The sequence below is a fragment of the Canis lupus genome, chromosome 2 (genome assembly GCF_003254725.2).
Source record: "Canis lupus dingo isolate Sandy chromosome 2, ASM325472v2, whole genome shotgun sequence".
NCBI classification, from domain to species: Eukaryota; Metazoa; Chordata; class Mammalia; order Carnivora; family Canidae; genus Canis; species Canis lupus.
In genome coordinates, this window is record NC_064244.1 from 56,585,639 (window position 1) to 56,607,685 (window position 22,047).

At 37.3% G+C, this 22,047-nt stretch overlaps 1 protein-coding gene across 7 annotated transcripts in view; it reads left to right on the top strand.

Moving 5' to 3' along the window:
• The window catches only part of CNOT1 (CCR4-NOT transcription complex subunit 1), a 99,652-nt gene that overhangs the window by 30,712 nt on the left and 46,893 nt on the right, over positions 1-22,047 (top strand). For all 7 annotated transcript variants that reach the window (XM_025447839.3, XM_025447843.3, XM_025447841.3 and 4 more), the window contains exons 3-16: positions 6,290-6,397; positions 6,976-7,074; positions 7,450-7,518; positions 7,600-7,654; positions 8,140-8,343; positions 9,545-9,713; positions 12,043-12,169; positions 12,318-12,428; positions 13,888-14,058; positions 14,675-14,802; positions 16,721-16,961; positions 19,106-19,225; positions 20,355-20,477; positions 20,712-20,863. In XM_025447839.3, the coding sequence (XP_025303624.1) occupies positions 6,290-6,397; positions 6,976-7,074; positions 7,450-7,518; positions 7,600-7,654; positions 8,140-8,343; positions 9,545-9,713; positions 12,043-12,169; positions 12,318-12,428; positions 13,888-14,058; positions 14,675-14,802; positions 16,721-16,961; positions 19,106-19,225; positions 20,355-20,477; positions 20,712-20,863 (1,877 nt within the window). The remainder of the gene's footprint in view (positions 1-6,289; positions 6,398-6,975; positions 7,075-7,449; positions 7,519-7,599; positions 7,655-8,139; positions 8,344-9,544; positions 9,714-12,042; positions 12,170-12,317; positions 12,429-13,887; positions 14,059-14,674; positions 14,803-16,720; positions 16,962-19,105; positions 19,226-20,354; positions 20,478-20,711; positions 20,864-22,047) is intronic.

Here is a 22,047-nt window from a genome sequence, read left to right on the forward strand (position 1 = left end):
ATTTGGAATAATTCTTCAGGATAAATTCTGAAAGCTGTGTTGGTCAGAATGTGACCTGACAATTTCATTCAGCTATTTAAGCATCTGCTCTGTACCACACATTTATTGTTCAAAAAAAATTTTTAAGCCTTTATTTATTTGAGAGAAAGCTAGAGTGTGCTGGATGGAGCTGGAGGAGGGGCAAAGGGAGGGAGGATACAGGGACATTTGGACTCCATGCTGAGCTTCTGATTCAGGGCTTGATCTCATGACCCTGAGGTAATGACCTGAGCTAAAATCAAGAGTTGGATGCTTAACTGAGCCACCCAGGTGCCCCTTACTGTCACATCTTTTTTATTTTTATTTTTTAATTTATTTTTTTGTTGTCACATCTTCTTAAAAAAAAATATTTACTCATCAGAGACAGCGAGAGGGAGAAGAAGGCTCCCTGTGGGGAGCCTGATGTGGGACTCAATCTTAGGACCCTGGAATCATGCCCTTGAACTGAAGGCAGACACTTAACCACTAAGCCACTCAGGTGTCCCCCCCCCCCCCCCCCACTGTCACATATTTAAAAAAAAAAGCTATGGGTTCTGTGGGTGACTGAGTTGGTTAAACATGCGGTTCGGGTCATGATCTCAGGGAGGTGAGAAGGAACCCCATGTGGGTGCTCTGCACTGGTTGTGGAGCCTGCTTGGAATTCTCTTTCCCTCCCCCTTAGTCTTTCCCCAGCTCGTTTGGGCATGTGCACTTTCTCTCTCTAAAAGAAAATGCACAATAATTTTTAAACATGTAATGTCTAGTTAATACTCAAATTTCCTCTTTTGCCTCATTAAAAAATTTTTATAACACTTGGGCTTGAATTAGGATCCAAATAAAATAAGTGTTTGTTGCATTGGCCCTTAATAAATTTCTTTTAAAATCTGTGGTTTTTGGGACACCTAGGTGGCTCATTGTTTGAACATCTGCCTTTGGCTCTGGTTGTGATTCCAGGATCCTGGGATGGAGTTGGGGCTCCCCACAGGGAGCCTCTTTCTCCCTCTGCCTATGTCTGTGCTTCTCTCTGTGTCTCATGAATAAATAAAATCTTAAAAAAAGAAGAAAAAGTCTTCATTTGCAGGAAATAACATACTCAAGTGTCTAGCATCAAACCAGTAAAAGAAATATGAATAGGGAGAGGCAAAATAGGTGAAAGGGAGCAGGAAATAGAGTTCCAGTTATGAAATGAGTAAGTCACAGGAATGAAAGATCTAGAATATAGTCAATAGTATGGTAGTAATGTTATATGGTGACAGATGGTAGCAACACTTGGGTGGCATAGCAGAACATGGAATTGTCAGATCACTATGTCGTACTGTCAACCATACTTTGATACAAAAATATATATAAATAACAAAAATAATTATGGTAAGATGTTAAATTGCTGAATCTAGGCAGCAGTTATACAGCTGTTCACTGTACTACTATGATTTTTCTATACATGTGAAATTTTTCTTGATAAAACTGGGGATGAGGGGCATGTGTTACTTTTTAACTAAAGCAGGGACTACAAGCATGTGATGTGATTTCCAAAGACTTGTTTTCTTTTTTTAGAATTTTATTTAGAGAGAGAGAGAAAGAGCAAGAACGCAAGAAAGAGAGCAAGGGACAAAGTGTGGAGGGGGAGGGGCAGAGGAAGAGGGAGAGAAAGAATTTCAAGCAGACTCCCGCTGAATGCAGAGCCAGATAGTAGCTCAATCCCACAGCCATGAGATCATGACCTGCACTGAAATCAGGTGTCAGAAGCTCAACAGACTGAGCCACTCAGTTGCCCCCCAAAACTGACTTTATACTCAATTGTATTTTATTTTAAAATTTTTATTTATTCATGAGAGACACAGAGGCGCAGACATAGGCATTTTGGCTGACTTAGGCACAAGAGGACTAGCTTTTGGTCAGTCAGTTTCGACTTTCAGCATGCCTTGCTCAACTAACCTTAATCATTTCTTTTGATTTGTAGTGAGATATGTTTGACTCTTCTTTCATTTGAACGCTTAGGAGGCCATTCATTGTAGGGTTATTAATTGTTCTAACTTCAATACTGTTGTGTCACAGGTAATAGAGGGAAAGAGTTTGGGAAGCAGCTGGTTGGTGAAGTAGTCAGAAAACACATGGCGTTTATTACGTCTGGTGTCTTATGTGGGTGTAGTTATGGTGCCCCAAAACAATTCTAGTAGTAACATCAAAGGTCACAGATTATAGATCACCATAAGAAATATAATGGGAAAATTTGAAATATTGTGAGAATTACCAAAATGTGACAGAGACAAGAAATGAGTGAATGCTTTTGCAAAAATGTCACTGATAGTTGCCACAAACTTTCAATTTGAAAAACAAACATTATCTGTGAAGTGCAATAAAATGAGGTATAGCTGTGTATCTCACTAGAGATATACCATCAAATTAATGTTTTGAGGTATTAAGAGAAGTTCTTGGCATCGTTATACTACCAACTGGATATACAATTGGCTTCATTGTTTTCATATTACTTTCAGTATTTAGGGAATACTTCTAAGAATTTAATTTTGCTAGGTAATTATGTAAAATTTTTGTTCCCGAAGTTAAGTCTGTAAGACAACTTTTATTCAAAAGGCAATATAGTCTTACTAGACATGTGTTCTTTTTTTTTAAGTAGGCTCTCACCCAATGTGGGGCTTGAACTCATGACCCTGAGATCAAGAGTCCTCTCTGTTCCACCAGCTGAGCCCATCAAGCCCCATTACTAGAAGTGTATTATATATTGAATGGATTCAGTTCTTATTGCCTCCTGTCCTTTTTCTGTATTCCCCAAAAGCCCTCTATTTTCGTTCATTTCTTTTTTGGCTGCAGATTATTGTCAGATTTGTTTCATTTTGAACTTGAGTGGTGTTAATGAAATTCTTTTATGCTTGAGAATATGTTTTTCACTTTTATATATTTTTTAATTATTTATTCATGAGAGACACACACAGAGAGGCAGAGACATGGGCAGAAGGAGAAGCAGGCTCCCTGTGAGGAACCCGATGTGGGACTCGATCCCAGGACCCTGGGATCACGCCCTGGGCCAAAGGCAGGCGCCAAACCGCTGAGCCACCCAGGGATCCCCTATTGTATATCTTTTAATACTCCCATTCAGATCTTTTTGGATTTTGTTGTTTTCTTTGAATTTTTTTTTAAGATTTTATTTATTTATTCATGAGAGGTAGATAGAGGCAGAGACCTAGGCAGAGAGAGAAGCAGGCTCCATGCAGCGAAACCCCATGTGGGACTTGACCCTGGGACTCTGGGATCACACCCTGGGGTGAAGGCAGGTGCTCCAACCACTGTGCCACCCAGGTATCCCATCTTTGAATTTTTTTCATGTGGATTGAGATCTACTGATACGTGGTTATCTTTTCTGAAGATTTTTGCCTTAAGTTTCTTTCTTAAGTACTGCAAGCTTACTTGCATTTCCTTATCTTGTCCTTGGACCAGTGTTTTTTGAGGACTTTTCCCCTTAAAAACAGTTCATATAATTTCTTTGACAATATGAAATATTATTTATCTAAATTCTTCTGTTTATTTGGGTAAGTCCTTTAAATGTATGTTTTTCATCTGTCTTAACTGTTTGCTCCATTTATTTTACAGTTCTTTCAATAGGTTCTATGCTAAGTCTTTGGATTTTTGCTCATCTTTGAATCAACTCCGTTATTTACTCAAATGTAAACAATCTTAGGGATGTTTGAGGACAGGGAAGTATGTTGTGGTAGAGTGTCATTTCTGTTTTCTAATTATGTAATGGTTGCTACCTCCCATGTTCTCCTTCATTCTGCTTCTCCAGCATTCCCCTTTGGCTAGATGGCTTGCTCATAGACGTTAAAAGCGGTATCTTGAGCTTTGTTGTTTTTTTCAGCTCTACCTCCTTTGTCATTTATGCAGTATGTTGATCTAGGTTTCTAAATGTATAGTCTCTTTTCTTTAATGGCTCATTGTGCCCCAGATTCATCACTTGAACAGAGGGACATTTTTTGGGACATTCATCAGTCCTTAACAGTTTTATTTCTGGAATTCTCAGTCCCAGGTAGAAATCTACATTTGGCCTGTCATTTGAGGGTGGTAATAATGAACTATTCCTTTTCTCCCTGGACCACTTTTTTCAAGAGTATGTTTTACTGAAAATGGAAATTAAGTTTTTTGTTATTCAAGAACAGAAAAAAGTACTCATAGTTTCACCATGTTTTACTTAAGGGTTTGAAAAATTTGTCCTTTAAATTAATGATTTTCAAGTTAGAACTACCCTTTATATTTGATGCACAATTTTTTCATTTTTTATTATACTAAACAGTTTCAAATACATGCAGTATTTTTTTTTAATTTTTATTTATTTATGATAGTCACACAGAGAGAGAGAGAGAGAGGCAGAGACATAGGTAGAGGGAGAAGCAGGCTCCATGCACCGGGAGCCCGACGTGGGATTCGATCCCGGGTCTCCAGGATCACGCCCTGAGCCAAAGGCAGGCGCTAAACCGCTGCGCCACCCAGGGATCCCCATGCAGTATTTTTAAATAAAGTAACCTGAAGTATTCATACAGATAATATAATAAAAACCTAGAAATCAGTATTTTTAAGAATTAAAATTGTTTAGTAAGTATGATTACTAGGAAGATGCTTCGTTACTTGCATATATTACAGTCCAAAACTGTGATCATTGGAATGTAGAGAGTTACTGCCTTCAGTTTGTTTGTTTGTTTGTTTATTTATTTATTTATTAAGATTTTATTTATTCATTCATGAGAGACAGAGAGAGAGAGAGAGAAACAGCCTCCATTCAGGGAGCCCGATGTGGGACTCAATCCTGGGAGTCCAGGATCACGCCCTGGGCCAAAGGCAGGCACTAAACCACTGAGCCACCCAGGGATCCCCTGCCTTCATTTTAAATTTAAAAAATCTGGGGACCCCTGGGTGGCTCACTGGTTGAGTGTCTGTCTGCCTTTGGCTCAGGTCATGATTTCTGGGTCCTAGGATCCAGTCCTGCATCAGGCTCCCCACAAGGTCTTATTTAACTGCTGCATTTTCTGGGTGGGGATAACTGAAATTAAAATAAGTTAACTTAGCCAGCTGCCATGTAATTATGGTACAGTGGAGTTGGACTACAGATCTTGATTTCTTAGTTCATGGACTATAGGATTTAAGGCTCATTAGTCTGATACAAGTATCCATCTCTTTATCTATAAAATTGCAGTAGATTTTGGCAGAGTTGTTGAAGATTAAACCAGGGAAGTTCAGTACCATATTTAGCCTAAAGTGTAAGAAAATATTTGTAATATTTAAATGATTACTCTGTCCTTGTTGTGTGCTAAGCTCTTTTCCAGGTGTGAAGAAGCTAGCTGAACTGCACAAATTTCCTGTTTTCATGCAACTTAAAGTCTAGTGGGGGATATTGAGAATAAATTATCAGATGGTCATAAGCTCTATTAGGAAAAGTAAAGCAGTGTGAAGGGGTGATGGGAGGGCAGGTCATGTAGTTAGGAGCTGAGAGAACAGCTCATGTATAGATAATTGAAGCTCTCTAATTAGAATAGTGAGTACAAACATAGGTAAATTTAAGAAATAGCAAAAAAAACTAATGGAACTTGGGGGCAGCACTAAAGTACTGAACTTATTAGACTTTGTTTGTTTGTTTTTTCTTTTTTAATTTAAGCTCATGCCCAGTGCTGAGCCCAACTGAAGGCTTGACCTCAAAACCCTGAGATCAAGAACTGACCTGAGATCAGTTCTCAGTCAAGACTGAGAGATCTTGAGATCAAGACTCTCAAGACTGAGAGAACTGAGATCAAGAGCTGGACATTTAACTGACTGAGCCACCCAGGCGTCTCCAGACTTTTTTGTTTTGTTTTTAAGCACGTTGCCTTGTAGCTAAAGAGTTACAGTTGTGTTAGAGTTCAGGTTATATTTTTAGGGTACAAATACTGCATAGAAAAAGTGATTTTCTCGTAACTCTAGTTTGGTATAAAATTGTTGCCTTATAATTAAAAACTTTGTATTCTTACTACATGTCATTTATGCTACTTGGTGTTTTGGTTTAGATATTGACCAAAGTACACACAGTTATGTGGACTGATTAATTTCTTCTATTTTTCCTGCCAATGACTGTAGGAAACATTTAATTATAAAATATTGGTATCTCCATTTTATTAATTCCTGTAACTCTTACTCAAAATGAATAATTAATGTAGTTTGGGATTTTGCCTAGGGACATTTTTTTTAATCCTCCTTAATGGTGACTACAAATTTATATTTTTGGTCTTTTTAGATTGTGAATCGGCACGGTCCTGAGGCAGACAGGCATTTATTACGCTGCCTATTTTCGCATGTGGATTTCAGTGGCGATGGTAAAAGCAGTGGCAAAGATTTTCATCAGGTATTGGGACTTAGAGTTTATGTTTACTTAGATCTAGTTGTTCAATGAATTGCATTTTGGGCATAGTGTGTGTAGCAAACGACACATATAAATCATTCCAGAGATAATCTTAGCTCAATGGCTAAAAGATACTGGGATTTGTTCTTTTTTTGTTCCTCCCTTCTGCCTGGCTGCAGACCATTAATAGCTGCCTAGTTCAGGCTTAGATTGCTGGGGATCAGACTTGCCTACAGGAAGCAGGAATGTGGGGGAAGTCCTGCTTGATAAATAAGACAGAGAAGGGATCTTTGTTCTAGATAAAGTTTCTCTGGCTTGATTTTCAGTATGACAATAGTTTGTCATTATGTTGTTCCTTAGAGTTATCTTCTTGTCAGTGGAAACTATTCTGTAGAGGTGTTGGTGTTGACTTGTTGCTAATGGACTCTAGTTTAAATGGGATTTTTAAAGAGCTAATTCTGATAATGCTTAGAAAAAATGTGCAATATTGAATTACACTTTAATGTTCTGAGCACCTCTGTGTCTGTGAAGAAGATGAATGTTTGTGCTTGCTAATGAAAATTCACTTTTTATTTTTAAAGACTCAGTTTCTGATTCAGGAGTGTGCGTCGCTGATTACAAAGCCAAATTTTATCTCGACGCTGTCCTATGCCATTGATAATCCATTGCACTATCAGAAGGTTGGTATTGCTTTTATCTTTAGTAGTCCTAAGAATGTGACTTTCTAGAAAGGCCTTAAACCTTGATGTCATAATGACATGTCTTAATTAAAAAATTTCAGTAGTTACTTGGGTTTTTAAAAATTTTCTAGCAAAATCAAGACTGTTTGATAATTAATAGAAATGCACTAAAACCAGATAATTTGAAGGTTTAAAATGGTCAGTCCACACACAGTTCTAGGATATGGTGTATTGTTTCTAGCATGACTAGAGAATTCTGTCACTCCTCTGTAGCAGCATAATTGGGTGAATAGATGCTTTTATAAACTTGCTGAAAATCTTAAGTTCTCTTTTTTAAGTTTTTGTTGTTTTAAAATAAAGTTTGGTTTGTTTCAGAGTTTAAAACCTGCACCCCACTTATTTGCCCAGCTGAGTAAAGTTCTCAAGTTAAGCAAAGTACAAGAGGTAAGTGATTAAAGAAGAGAGGCAAAATTGAATTAAAAACAATTACTTGACTCTTCGGTCAATCTGACCCTTTTGTTTCAGGTAATTTTTGGCCTTGCCCTCTTGAATTCTTCCAGCTCAGATCTCAGAGGTTTTGGTAAGTTCTTTTTTCTTAAAGATCCTGTAGTGAAGTTAATTCTTTAAAATCCATGAGTTTTTGAATCTTGAGGCTCCATAGTTTAAATTTTAGAGTGTAAGATAATCCAGGATTATTTTCTTTTGGCCGGTCTTTCGAATGTATATATGTATGGTAAAAACATGCCATAAAAAACTTAATTTCATAACCATTTTTAAGTGTATCGTTCAGTAGTGTTACTATATTCATTGTTGTGTAATAGATGTTTGGAACTTCTTCATTTTGCAAAACTGAAACAGTAAACCCTCTGAACAATTCTCCATTTCTCCGTCCCCCAGCCCCTGGCAATTGGCTTTATTTTATACCTGCCAGCTATAACTATGAAAACATTAGAGGGTAAGGGGTGAGTTGGTGAATAAGAATGATGGTCATCTGTGTTCTGATGTGACTTTTTACCTATTGTGGTGCAAAAGTAATTTGTGGTTTTTGGTTTACCTGACTTCTAGCTGCCCAGTTTATCAAACAGAAGCTTCCTGATCTTCTGCGTTCTTACATTGACGCAGACGTCAGTGGAAATCAAGAAGGTGGCTTCCAAGATATAGCAATAGAGGTTCTACATCTCCTCCTCTCCCATCTCCTCTTTGGGCAGAAGGGAGCCTTTGGAGTTGGACAGGAACAAATAGACGCTTTTCTTAAGACGTTGCGCAGAGGTAAAGGAGTATCTGTTGCCTACAAAAGATTATTTCTTTGGATGAACACAAACACATTAGAATACAAGTGAAGACCATGATTTCTGTACTTAAGTTTAACTTTTAAAAAGAGAGTATTTTGTAATTTCAAATATGAAACTGACTAAAGCCTCATAGGAAAAGTTATAAAATGAACATGACTTCAATAATCTTGTTCTGTAAATACAGTCTAAGTTATGACTTAGTATATTTCCATGTAGTCTAGACTCCATCACCTTAGGGTGATGGAGACTACATTGTTGTGGTATGTTCTTTTTACTTTAAAAAATTGATCATTATTGATATCCCCATTTTGTGGACTTTTTGTATTGCTGTGCTAAGATAACTCCTGGTCCTGTTGTTATTCTTTTCTCAGATCTTTATTTTAGAGACATAAGTAGTCTTTTAAAAACAAATCTTTGTACACTAACTGCTGTTCATTTTCACTGTTAAAACTTGACTATTTATGGCTTAGTTTATTCAAAAAAATTTTTTGGAAAGATTTACTTATTTGAGAGAGAGAAAAAACACACCTGAGCCAGGTGGGGGAGGGGCAGAGGGAGAGGCAGAAAAGAAGCAGACTCCCCGCTGAGCTTGGGGTTCAATCCCAGAGGACCCTGAGACCATGACCTGAGCCGAAATTAACAGTTGGATGACTAACCAACTGAGCCATCCAAGTGCTTCTTAATTAAAAAAAAATTAAAGTTTAATTATATTTAAGTAATCTCTACACCCAACAAGAGGCTCAAACTCAGAACCCTGAGATCAGGAGTTGCGTGCTCTTCCAACTCAGCTAGCCAGGTGCCCCCTGTATAATTTAATTTTAAACTACATTAACTTTCTCAATGATAGAAAGCTTTCTTCTTGTCAGTAAAGTTACATTGATACTCTGATTCTCTCTAATGTTGTCTTTGGGAACTGGTAGTCCTGTGAAAACTTAAAGTGATATTGTGAACTGGCCACTAGATACTGGGATCCTAATACAAACAAATTATTCAAGCAGATTTTGTGATGAGAAAATGTTCATATTTTGGAATTGGTGTTAAGGTCATAACATGGGTTTGTTGGATTGGAAAACACTGAAAAAACTTGGAAAATGAACTTATGGAAGATTAAAGTTTGAGGCGCTTTTAGGATTGTTTTTAATCGGGATAGCAGTCATAATCTTCTTTTCCTCCTTCAGATTTTCCCCAGGAACGCTGTCCCGTGGTGCTTGCACCACTTTTATACCCTGAAAAACGGGACATTCTAATGGACAGGATCCTGCCTGATTCCGGAGGGGTAGCTAAAACCATGATGGAGAGCTCCTTGGCTGATTTTATGCAGGAAGTAGGCTATGGCTTTTGTGCAAGGTTGGTAGTAAGACATATTAAACTTTTGATTACTCTTGTGCCAAATATGTAATTTTTTTAAGGCAAGTTCCTAAGATTAGTTAATGTGCTATTATCTCTGCCTCTCAGGAATTTCTCTTATAAATTTATTTATTTATATAGAGAGAGATTTATAGATCTATAGATATCTTTCTCTCTCTCTCTCTCTATATATATATATATAGACATATGTATATTATTTATTCATCAGAGACACAGAGAGAGGCAGAGACACAGGCAGAGAGAGAACCAGGCTTCTCATAGGGAGCCCAATGCAGGACTCCATCCTGGGATCTCGATATCATGCCCTGAGCCAAAGACAGACGCTCAACCTCCTGAGCCACCCAGGCGTCCCATGCTTCTAAATTTAATCTTACACATACAGGCATGCCTCGTTTTGTATGCTTCAGTTTACTGTGCTTCAGAGATACTGCACTTTCTTTTTAAAGATTTTATTTACTTATTCATGAGAGAGACAGAGAGAGAGGCAGAGACACAGGCAGAGGGAGAAGCAGGCCCCATGCAGGGAGCCCGATATGGGACTGGATTCTGGGTACCAGGATCACGCCCCAGGCTGGAGGCGGTGCTAAACCGCTGAGTCACCAGGGCTGCTTCCCCCCCCCCGCCCCCCATTAAACAAACTGAAGGTTTGTGGCAACCCTGTGTCAAGCAAGTCTTGGCACATTTTTTCCAATAGCATTAGCTTATTCTTGTCTCCTTTTTGTCACGTTTTGACATTTCAAACTTTTTTATTACTCTGTTAATGGTGATCTATCATCAGTGATTATAACTCACTGAAAGCTCAGATGTTGGTCAGCAAATTTTAAGCAAAAAAGTATTTCTGTTTAGACTTAATGTTATTGCAAACTCGGTAGACCTACAGTGTAGTGTAAACATAATTTAAATACCCTGGTAAATGAAAAAATTCATTTGACTTGGTTTTTTTTTTTGTTGTTGTGTCTGGAGCCTAATTCATAAAATCTCCTGGATATGCCTGTACTAGTTTTGGTGGCAGCTGTAAATATCCTGGTGGCTAAATTTCTGTCTCTTTTTCCTCCCCTAGTTTCTCAATTTAGAAATCAGAGCTTCCTAGTCTAGTTGCCAGGATAGACATTTTTAGCCTTTAGAGGGGAGAGAGCATTAAGGGGAGTATTTGTGGAAACTGTATCAATTCCTACTGGATGTGTTTGTCTTTTCCCTCCTTGCACCTTCAAAATCCCCACTGTATCTTCATTTTCTACAAGCTTCCTTTTTTTTCCCCCAAGCTTCCTTTTTTTATTGTTTCATAGCTGCCACTTGAAGGTTTTTTCTCACTTGCTAGGGACACTAAAGGAAATACTGTAGTGTATTTAGAATACACTAAATTCCACTGTTAGTGGAATTTATGACCGTGATAAAGTAGATTGTCAATGTTTTCTTGAGAGTTAAGGGCATTAATGCGTTCTGCTTTGACTTTCAGTGTAACTTTTAATGTTTTCAAACTGTTCATACAAACCAAATTTCCAATTTTGAAAATACATTTGTGGGTGTGAATATGTGCCTGTTATAAAACTTTTGTTTAGTTAAACTTCAAGGAAAAAAGTAGAAGAGTTAGGATATATTTTCAATATTTGTATGTATTATAATAATCAAACTCACTTTGTATGTATTATAATCAAACTCACTTTGACTTTCAGTATTTTAGTTTATTATTCTATTTTTTATCTTTTTTGAGGGGTTAGGGGTGGGTCAGAGGGAGAGAGAGAGAATCTTAATTTCCCTGCTGGGTTCTGTGTCATGACCCTGAGATTATGATGTGAGCTGAAATCAAGAGCTGGATGCTTAGCCAGCTGACCACCCAGGCACTCTTAAGTATCAGTATTTTAAAGAGCAACTTGATTCATATTGAAGATGAATTAAATTTTGTTTGTGTGAAAGATAATCATTCCTTTTGGCTTGGCTTTTCTTCCATCGATCTTTGAAACTTCTTCTATTTTTTTTCCCTCCAGTCTTATTGAGAAGTAATTGATGGACATCACTGTACCAGCTTAAGCATATAGCATGATGGTTTGATTTACATATATTGTGAAATGATTACCATGATAGATTCAGCTAATATCCATCTTATCATATAGACAAAGTGAAAAGAAAAGTTTTCCTATTTTCTTGGTTAAGTAGGTGTTTTTTTATATTTATAGCTATATAAAATAACATGGAATGAAGCTTATTAGTAAAAGTCGAGGGTTTCACTTAGGGCTTATTTCATACTAGCATCTCTTAACCTTGGTAATGAAGGTGGTAGCGTTTTCCTGAGGTTTAATTTTTGTTTCAGTATTGAAGAATGTCGCAGTATAATCATGCAATTTGGTGTTCGGGAGGTCACAGCTGCCCAGGTTGCCAGGGTTTTGGGAATGATGGCTCGCACCCATTCAGGATTGACAGATGGAATTCCATTACAGGTAAATACAGAAATCAGCTGGTTTGCCATGTGAATTAATATCCTGCCCTCTTTATTTTATTTATCAAATTACAGTATGATTGATCTACCAACTAGAGCTAAGTACTTTAAGTAGTTGGGTTTGTTTAATTCAAATTTTACTTGTACAGAGTATCTCTGCTCCTGGCAGTGGGATCTGGAGTGATGGAAAAGATAAAAGTGATGGAGCACAGGCACACACATGGAATGTAGAAGTCTTGATTGATGTTCTCAAGGAACTGGTAAGTACATGTAAATCATGATCTTATATTTTTGGTGTTAATATAGATCAAAGAAAGCAATTTTTAATAAATAAAATGCTCAGCCGAATGAGAGCAGCAGTTTTGGGGGTCCCGACTTCATTGGCTTCATAGTAATGAAGTTTATGAGATGATTATGTTTTAGAGCAAGCATTAATGTCTTCATGGTTTACAAGAAGTCACAGAACAAAACTAAATTATCCATGGTGCTTTGAAGAGTTTTAAATACAAACTTTGGACAGCCTTTTTCTTTTTTTCTTTTTCTCTTCTGATTTTATTTACTTATTCATGAGAGACACAGAGGCAGAGGCAGGAGAAGCAGGCTTCATGCAAGGAGCCCGATACGGGACTTGATCCCAGGACTCCAGGATCACGCCCTGAGCTGAAGGCAGACGCTCAACTGCTGAGCCACCCAGGCATCCCAGCCTTTTTCTTTTCAAGCATAAAATAAACTTAGTACTTTGTGCCGATTATTTGGTAAATTAACTTCTATAAACTTGTTGCCTTTGCTTTGTGTTTTCTGAAGTCTCATACTACTTTTTTGAATACCTTTTCATAGAACATTTTTTTAAATGGAATTTTCAATCATTTTGACTTAAAGAATTTAGACCACTTATCCTGATGCATAAAATTGATATACTTTTTAGGGGGAGATCTTCAGTTAATTAAGAATGGTATTGGGAGGGTGCCTGGATGGCTCAATCTGTTAAGTGTCCAACTTGATTTTAGCTTAGGTCGTGATCTCTGGGTTGTAAGATCAAGCCCTGCATCAGGCTCTGTGCTCAGCATGGAGTTGGCTTGAGACTCTGCCATTGCCCCCACACATGGGTGCATGTGTTCTCTCTCTCAAATAAAATCTTCAAAAAAACTGATATTTGAGATAATTATCTTTACCACTTTGTTTCAAGGTAGTAGAATCTTGGTGTAAAAACAAAGAGGCACTAACTGAAGAGTTTTGCCAAACTGGGGTAGGATTGTTTGTTGGACTAAGTACAGAAGAGAGAAATCCCCTTTACACACTCCAATGGTCAGAATATATCATGATCTAAAAGGTGGAATGCCTTGCTAGTAGAACCAGTTATTTTATTTTATTTTTTAAGATTTTATGTATTTACTCAGAAAAAAAGAGAGGCAGAAACATAGGCAGATGGAGAATCAGGCTCCTCAAGAGGAGCCCCATGTGGGACTCAATCCTGGGACCCTCGGACCACACCCTGAGCCAAAAGCAGATGCTCAACCACTGAGCCACCCAGGTGCCCAGGACCAGTTCATTTTGAATATTAAGAATTACTTTTCTAAGTCTCTAGAAATGCCAGGTTATGATTATTTTGAGTTTATAATTAGAACATTTTAATTTTAGATTTAATTTGGCTCTTTGGATAAAGCATAGAAATATGTATACTTTTTGTTCATTAGATTATAAAATGTTTTTCTGTTTTAGAACCCGAGTTTGAATTTCAAGGAAGTAACTTATGAACTGGACCATCCTGGATTTCAAATTCGTGATAGTAAAGGACTTCATAATGTGGTTTATGGCATTCAGAGGGGTTTAGGTATGGAAGTGTTTCCAGTAGACCTCATATATAGACCTTGGAAACATGCAGAAGGCCAGGTAAGTGAATGCTGTTTCATTGTAGAAGGGGAAGCAAATAATGACTTCTTCCTTATATAATATAGTGCCATCTATCCATTGATTACTTTTTTATTTCATTAAAAAAATTTTTTTTTAAGATTCCATCTATTTATTCATGAGAGACACACACAGAGAGGGGCAGAGATACAGGCAGAAGGAGAAGCAGGCTCCATACAGGGAGCCTGTCGTGGGACTCCATCCCGGGACTCCAGGATCAGGCCCTGGGCTGAAGGTGGCGCTAAACCGCTGAGCCACCCAGGCTGCCCTAAATTATTGTTTTAATGTAGAATTTGCTTTGTGCAGTGCAGAGTAGCAGAGACTGTCAATAAATTTTGAAAAAAAATATCATCATAGTTTAGTACGGTCAGACTTAACTGAAATATGTATAGCAACCATTTTCCCAGCTGTCTCCAAGACCATTTTATCTCATACTTTTCATGTGTTTGAATTGTCTATGGTTTTGAAAGAGCACGTAATTAAGATTTAAAAGATGAATTGTTCTAGTAAGATTGAGAGTAGCCTAATAAAAATATTTCCTATTTTTATAGCATTTGCAGCCATTTATGGTGGTAAGGACTTTGTTCTCTTGTTCCAGCTCTCTTTCATTCAGCATTCCCTTATAAATCCAGAGATCTTCTGTTTTGCTGACTATCCCTGTCATACGGTTGCCACTGATATTCTGAAAGCACCACCAGAGGATGACAATCGAGAAATTGCCACATGGTAAAGACTCTCCACTAGCTTTTCTTGCAAGGGCCACTTCTGCTTGCTTTTTCTTTGCAGTACAAAATTAACAGGGAGCAATTACTTAGTTAAAAGGTTTTTGCCAAAACCATATTTTTAATGAGCTTATTTAAACTTTAAATTTTTATAGAGGGATGTTGATGGATAAACATCCATTTTTAGTTTCTTTATCTTTAGATAGTTATGTTTTTACTCTTAAGTTCTGCCAGTGGGTATTCTCTGAAACTGTCACATATTGGAATGAGGTTTTACTTCTCCCTTAGTTTAGATCCCTTTCTTCTGTGTACAGATTTGCTTGTTTTCTTTCCTTTGTAAGTAGCTCAAGATGGCCAACCCATCAATTCTAATCCTTTCAGCTAAATTACCTAGTTTATTTGAGTTCCAATTCCTAATTTCTGAGGGAGAATCTGACTCTGGGCCAGTACGTTTCTCCTGGAACTCAAGTCCCTCCTCTAGGAATGTGAGGTAAGGATGGTGAAAGTTCTTCCATTACTGTACACACACGCACATATCCGCAGCTCAACTGAGCGGGGGGGTGGGGTGGGGGGGGACACATGGGCCAGCTTGCTCCTCAAAGGTAACTACTTTGTTTCTTACATTTTTTCTAAGTAGTTTTCTGAGACCCTTTTCCAACATGGAGCAGATCATTGCATTTTGAGGGTTATGGGTGGGATTTTTAGGGCAGTGTAAAACCCTTTAGGCATTGCCAGATCTACTAAAGTAGAAGATGGTGAACTTTTCTTGTAACGGATTAGTTAATATCTGTCTGGCTTTTCTGGTTAGGTGGTCTCTGTAGCAACTGCTTAAATCTTTATTGTAGCAGAGTATAAACATGGGTGTAGCTCTTTCAATAAAACATTTACTGATAGGCAGTAGGAGGTAAGATTGGTCCTGTGGATGTAGTTTGCTGATCCCTGTTCCAAAAGATTGACCCCCCCCCCCTTGTAGTAGTTTGTTTTAAAGTGTGTCCTTTTTGCAGGTGCTAGAAGATTGGATATGAAGGCTTAGTTGCTGCTTTTTTTTCTCTGTCAGTCTAATAGTATAGCAGTATTTCTTTTATAAAACTGAAATGTCATAGTGCATTTAACAATTCCTTAACATAGCTGTATATTCAAATTTGTATCAAAAACGTCTTTTTAACAGTTTGTATGATGAAGAATCCAGACAGGATTCACATAGTTTCTTTTATTCTGTAAGTCTTCCTTTTCTCATTCTCTTTTGAAGTATAATTTTTTCTATCGCTTTGATGAAGTAATAGGATAATTTATCTTTTAGTCTACTCATTGGTAGGGGGTTTATGTTTCCTCATGGCATTTAATTTGATCTCTATCCCCATAGTTTTCATGGACTTAGGGTAGAGTAAGATCTTGAGATTTGATTAAAGTCAACCAAATTCAGCTTCTTGGGGCAAGAATAATGCATAGGGGATGCTGTGGACTTCTGAACTTGCTTGACATCAGGAGGCACTTAAGTTATACCTTTGTATTACCAAAGTAAGTGTTCAGGCTATATTTTTGTGTAGATTTTTTGTGTGTGTATAAATTAGGTCTATGTTTATATTTTGGATTTTTGACTTTCTAAAGTTTGTGATGTTTCTATTTTTTACACTAATCACAAAAATCTTTGATGTTAATTCCTTGGTAAGAAGGATCCATGATTATATTACTGGTCTGTGGTGTCCCCCCCTACTTCATCACTTACTGTCAACTTGGACTGCCTTTGAAATTAGTTTGAAAGTATACCAGCATATAATTTTAGTATGAACACCTCCAATTTAAATATTTTTCAAGTTGATAACTCAATTTTGTTTTAATAGCTGGTATCACTCATTTGGAAAAATGGATTTTTGTATACTTAGGTCTTCATTGACGAAGTATCTTACTTCCATTCTTGTTAGGAAGAGCTTGGATTTGATTGAATCTCTGCTGAGGCTTGCAGAGGTGGGGCAATATGAGCAAGTCAAACAGCTCTTCAGCTTCCCCATTAAACACTGTCCAGACATGCTGGTATTGGCCTTACTACAGATCAACACCTCTTGGCACACCTTGCGCCATGAGCTCATCTCCACACTGATGCCAATTTTCCTTGGAAACCATCCCAACTCTGCTATTATTTTGCACTATGCATGGCATGGACAGGTAAGACATGAGCATTTCTTTCTTTTAATAATTGACATTCTTTGGAGGATGTTCAACAGAATTGTCAATCTTAAGTTTATGACATTTATGGAAAGTGGCTCTTCCATCAAACTTACTTTATCTTTTAGCATCATGGGTGTTAAAATCTAAGACTTCAAAGAAAAATAGGGAGGAGGCAAAAAGCCCCACATTCAGTATCATGAAAGTTCTGTACTACGAGGCATCAGTATGCTTTTGATAATTGTAAGGAGTTTAATTACTTACCATGAAACGAGAAGGTGCTCCTGTCACTTTTTAAATAGTAAATGGGAGATTACAAATTAATTGATATTTTTCTTTTATCCAAGCCCAACGTCTAAATTTTATTTTGGTTTCTGCTGAAAATGCCTTTTAAGCTCTGTGCTTTTACTCCCTATTCCTGTAGAATTTACTTTACCTGTAAATATTTTTTGTTCATTGAAATTTTTTCCCATAATAGCCTATATTTTTAATAATGCAGAAGCTTAGGAAAAGCAGTTATCAAGCACTTTATCCCTATAAGACAAAAAAAAAAAGATTATTTAATAGAGAGCATGCATGGGAGAGGGAGCAGAGGGAGAGAATCTCCTAGCAGACTTCCTGCAAGGTGTGGAACCCACATGGGGCTACATCGAATCACCCTGAGATCATGACCTGAGCTGAAACCAATAGTTGGACGCTTAACTGACTGAGCCACACAGGTGTCCCTCAAGTGCCTTGTTTTGGCTACTTTTTTCTTTAATCATTTTATTTTCAATAGTTGACATATACAAGCCCTTTATTTTTTTATTTCTTATTTTTTAAAGATTTTATTTATTCATGACAGAAAGAGAGAGAGACAGAGACACAGGCAGAGGGAGAAGCAGGCCCCATGCAAGGAGCCTGACGTGGGACTTGATCCTGGGTCTCCAGGATCATACCCCAGGCTGAAGGCGGTGCTAAATCGCCGAGCCACCGGGGCTGCCCATACACAAGCCCTTTAAAATATTTGTTAAGATTCTCATTTATATTTTTTTTTTTTTTTTAAATTTTTATTTATTTATGATAGTCACAGAGAGAGAGAGAGAGAGGCAGAGACATAGGCAGAGGGAGAAGCAGGCTCCATGCACCGGAAGCCCGATGTGGGATTCGATCCCGGGTCTCCAGGATCGCGCCCTGGGCCAAAGGCAGGCGCCAAACCGCTGCGCCACCCAGGGATCCCCAAGATTCTCATTTATAAATGAAAGTGTTAGCTTTGGTTCTGTGCTATTCAGTCAGCCCTCCATTTCTAGAGATTCATATTACATAGTAAACTTACAGGTTACAGAATGTTTAACAAACATTTATTCAAAAGTTTGCAGCCCAGATATTTTAAGGTCTTTCTTGCCATAGCTATGAGGGTATGAAGGGCAGGCCAAAAGGAGCTGCATCTCCTCACTTCTTGTTGAATATTTGTTTCATTTGGATCTTCTGTTGCTCTAGGACAGTTACTGGAAAGGGATTTAGGTGTACAGTGATAGCAGTTGCTTTGCCATTGCTTCTATGAGAACTGTTCCCGAAATACCAACTGTTTATTTCTATCATTCAGCTGCAAGCCTTTAGATCAGTCCTTAAAGCCAGACTGTTTTCTGGAAAAAAAGGAAATTGAATGATTACCAAAAAAAACATTCTTATTTGTGAAAATAGCTAGATGTAGAATACCACTCTTGGAAATACTGATGGAACACTGCATTGTGTGACATGAGAACTTATTACCTTAAAATATTTTTTAAAAATTTATAGACCATTAATTTATAATTTAATAAGGAATTTTTTTTAAATAATAAGGAATTTATACAAATTTCTTGTACCCGTATGTTCACATCATATTCTATTCTGTTTGAAAATGTTTTGACAGACGTTTTATAGGACATTTATTGAATGACTCTGACCCAAGGTTTAGGGACAGGCTTTCATTTGGAAGATGTGGAAGTAACTTTACTACAGAGAATGTCACTGCATCACTGCTTGAGGATTAAACTTAATGTCTTTATTGATGCATTTCAATTTTACATAAATATAACAATTTAAATTAGCTGGGTGTTTGCAGTAGTGCCTATGAAAATGTTAATCAGTATTGATATGTAACCCCCGTTTTCTTTTCTTAGGGACAGTCTCCCTCAATCCGCCAACTTATCATGCATGCAATGGCAGAATGGTACATGCGAGGGGAGCAGTATGACCAGGCCAAATTGTCTCGAATACTTGATGTGGCCCAAGACTTGAAGGTGAGCTTGGAGGGACAGGTTAGCACTTATATATTAACGAGAAGAAAATCACAACATTATTTTTTAAAGATATATGTTAGCTTGAGTGGGCATGTGGGGGGTGGGGAGTGGCAGAGAATCTCAAGCAGACAAGCTGACTTGCTGAGTATGGAGCCTGACGCGGGGCTTGATTTCATCACCTGAGATCACAGCCTGAGCTGAAATCAAGTTGGATGCTTAAAACTGTGCCACCCAGGTGCCCCCAAAATTTTTCATTTAACATATGCCTTAAGAATAATTCAAATGTAACTAACTTTTAGCTAAATTATGTTGAGATTTACAGTTTGCCTTTTAAGTTCAAATGTATTGGAAGGAGAGTGGTTTTAGAAATGTAAAAAATGGGGCTGCCGTGATGGTTCAGTTGGTCAAGCATCTGCCTTTAGCTCAGGCCATGGTCTTGAGGTCCTGGGATCTGGCCCTGCATTAGGCCCTCTGCTAAATGGGGAGTCTTCTTTTCCCCCTTCTCAGTCCCCGCCCCCCCATGCATTCTCTCATTCACTTGATGTCTTTGACCAGTAGGTGCTTAGTACTTATGTTGAGGCTGGGCTTAGGTTAGAATAAGCCTGAGTTTAGATTTAAAAAAAATGGAGTAAGGATCCTTTTTAATGTATTATGTCTTGCTCTTATTTAGGTTTAGTTTAAGAAGCACAGGGTAAAGTCATGTGTCTGTCCACCTTTGAGATGTGATCTTATTTTAAGTAAGAACTAATGTCACTGTTGAATTTTACTGAGCTATTTAAATTATGACCAATAAAATATTAGCAATATGTTTTATTTAGACTTGTTTGTGAAAATAAAAGCAGGGAACAGAGACTAGGATAGATGATAGATATGGAATTGCTTGATTTATAGTTTGTTTCTTTTAAGATTTATTGATTTGTTTGAGAGAGAGGGCACACATATGGAGTGGGGAGGGGCAGAAGGAGAGGGACAGACAGAATTTCATTCCCTGCTGAGCAGGGAGCACGCTGTGGGGCTTGATCTCACAACCTCGAGATTGTGACCTGAGCCAAAATCAAACGTCAGATGCTTAGCCCACTGAGACACCTAGACACCTTGACTTAAAGTTTCTAATACTCTTTTGTTTTAGGCCTTGTCAATGCTGCTAAATGGTACTCCATTTGCCTTTGTTATTGACCTTGCTGCACTTGCTTCACGTCGTGAATACCTCAAACTTGACAAGTGGCTCACAGATAAAATTCGAGAGCATGGAGTAAGCAGGATTTGTCCATTTGTTACTGCATTAAAATTTTGATGCCTAAAATAGCTAAAGAAACACCCCCCCCCCCTTTTTTTTGAAACAACCTTTTTAAATGGCAATGAAGATGTTACTTGTGGATTTTAGTCATACTGTCTTTAATAGTCTGTAATCTGAAAGCAGTTTATCTTAAATTTCAAAGCAATTAAGGTCAATTTCAAATAAACCAAGAGACTTTCTGTTTTTCAGGAGCCCTTTATCCAAGCATGTATGACTTTTTTAAAGAGACGATGCCCTTCCATTTTGGGTGGACTTGCTCCAGAGAAAGATCAGCCCAAAAGTGCTCAACTTCCCCCAGAAACTCTGGCAACAATGTTGGCCTGTTTACAAGCTTGTGCAGGGTAAGAAGAGCATGCTTGAATAACTAATGTTGGAATTGGATTATATTAATAACTTGTTTGGGGAGGGAAAGAGGGATTGAATGATTAAAAGTGACAGCAGCTTTGATAATCCAATAATTTTTAAGTCTAAAGTAATATACTAAAAATACATAATAGATCTATTTGAATTTTTTTCATATACTATACGAGGTCCAGATTCATTGTTTTTCATATGGATGTTTATTTGTCCCAATACCATTTGTTGAAAAGATTGGTCTTTCTCTTTTGACTTGTCTTCTGAAAAATAAGTTGCACAAAATGTTTTATCTGGATTCTTAGTTCTGTTCTCCTGACTTATACATGTCGATCTGTATGCCAATACCACATCATCTTGATACTGCAGCATTTCAGTGAGCTTTGAAATTGGGAAATGTGACTCCTCCAACTTTGTTCTTTTTCAAGATTTTTTTTGGCTATTGTGAGTCCCTTATATTCCCATATGAATTTTAATATCAGCTTGTTAATTTTTGTTACTTTGTGAGGAAACCCACTGGAATTATATTGAATCTTTACATTATTTTGGGGAATATTTCCATCTTAAAATACTAAGTTTTCTAATTCATGAATTCTTTTTAGATCTTTAATTTTTTTCAGTGATGTTTCATCATTTTCATGTACAAGTCTTCTTTTGTTGCATTTATGAAGTATTTTGTAAAAGTCATGTCATGTTTGAGTAGAATTTTATTTTTTCCTTTCCTATCTTTTTTTCCTATCTTTAACAAACATTAAGTTTGTTGTTAGCTGTGTGGGTTTCTGTAGATACCCTTCAGGTTAATGCTTCCTTACCTTTAATTCTAGTTAGTTGCATGTTTTATCATGAAAGTATTTTGTCACATGCTTTTATGTCTGCATCTCTTGAGATGATCATGTGGTTTTTGTTTTTTATTTTGTTGATGTATCTTATATTCACTTGGTCTGTGTGTGTACTTTTTATATGCCACTGAATTCAGTTTGCTAGTATTCAGTGAGCATTTTTGCGTCTGCATTCCTAAGAGATGTTGTATCCTAGTTTTCTTATGTTGTTTTTGTCTGATTTTGATTATCAGGATAATAAAAGCCTCATACAATGAATTGATAAGTATTCTTTCTCTTCCCTTTTAATTTTTTGAGAAAGATTGGTGTCGATTCTTTAAATGTTCTATAGA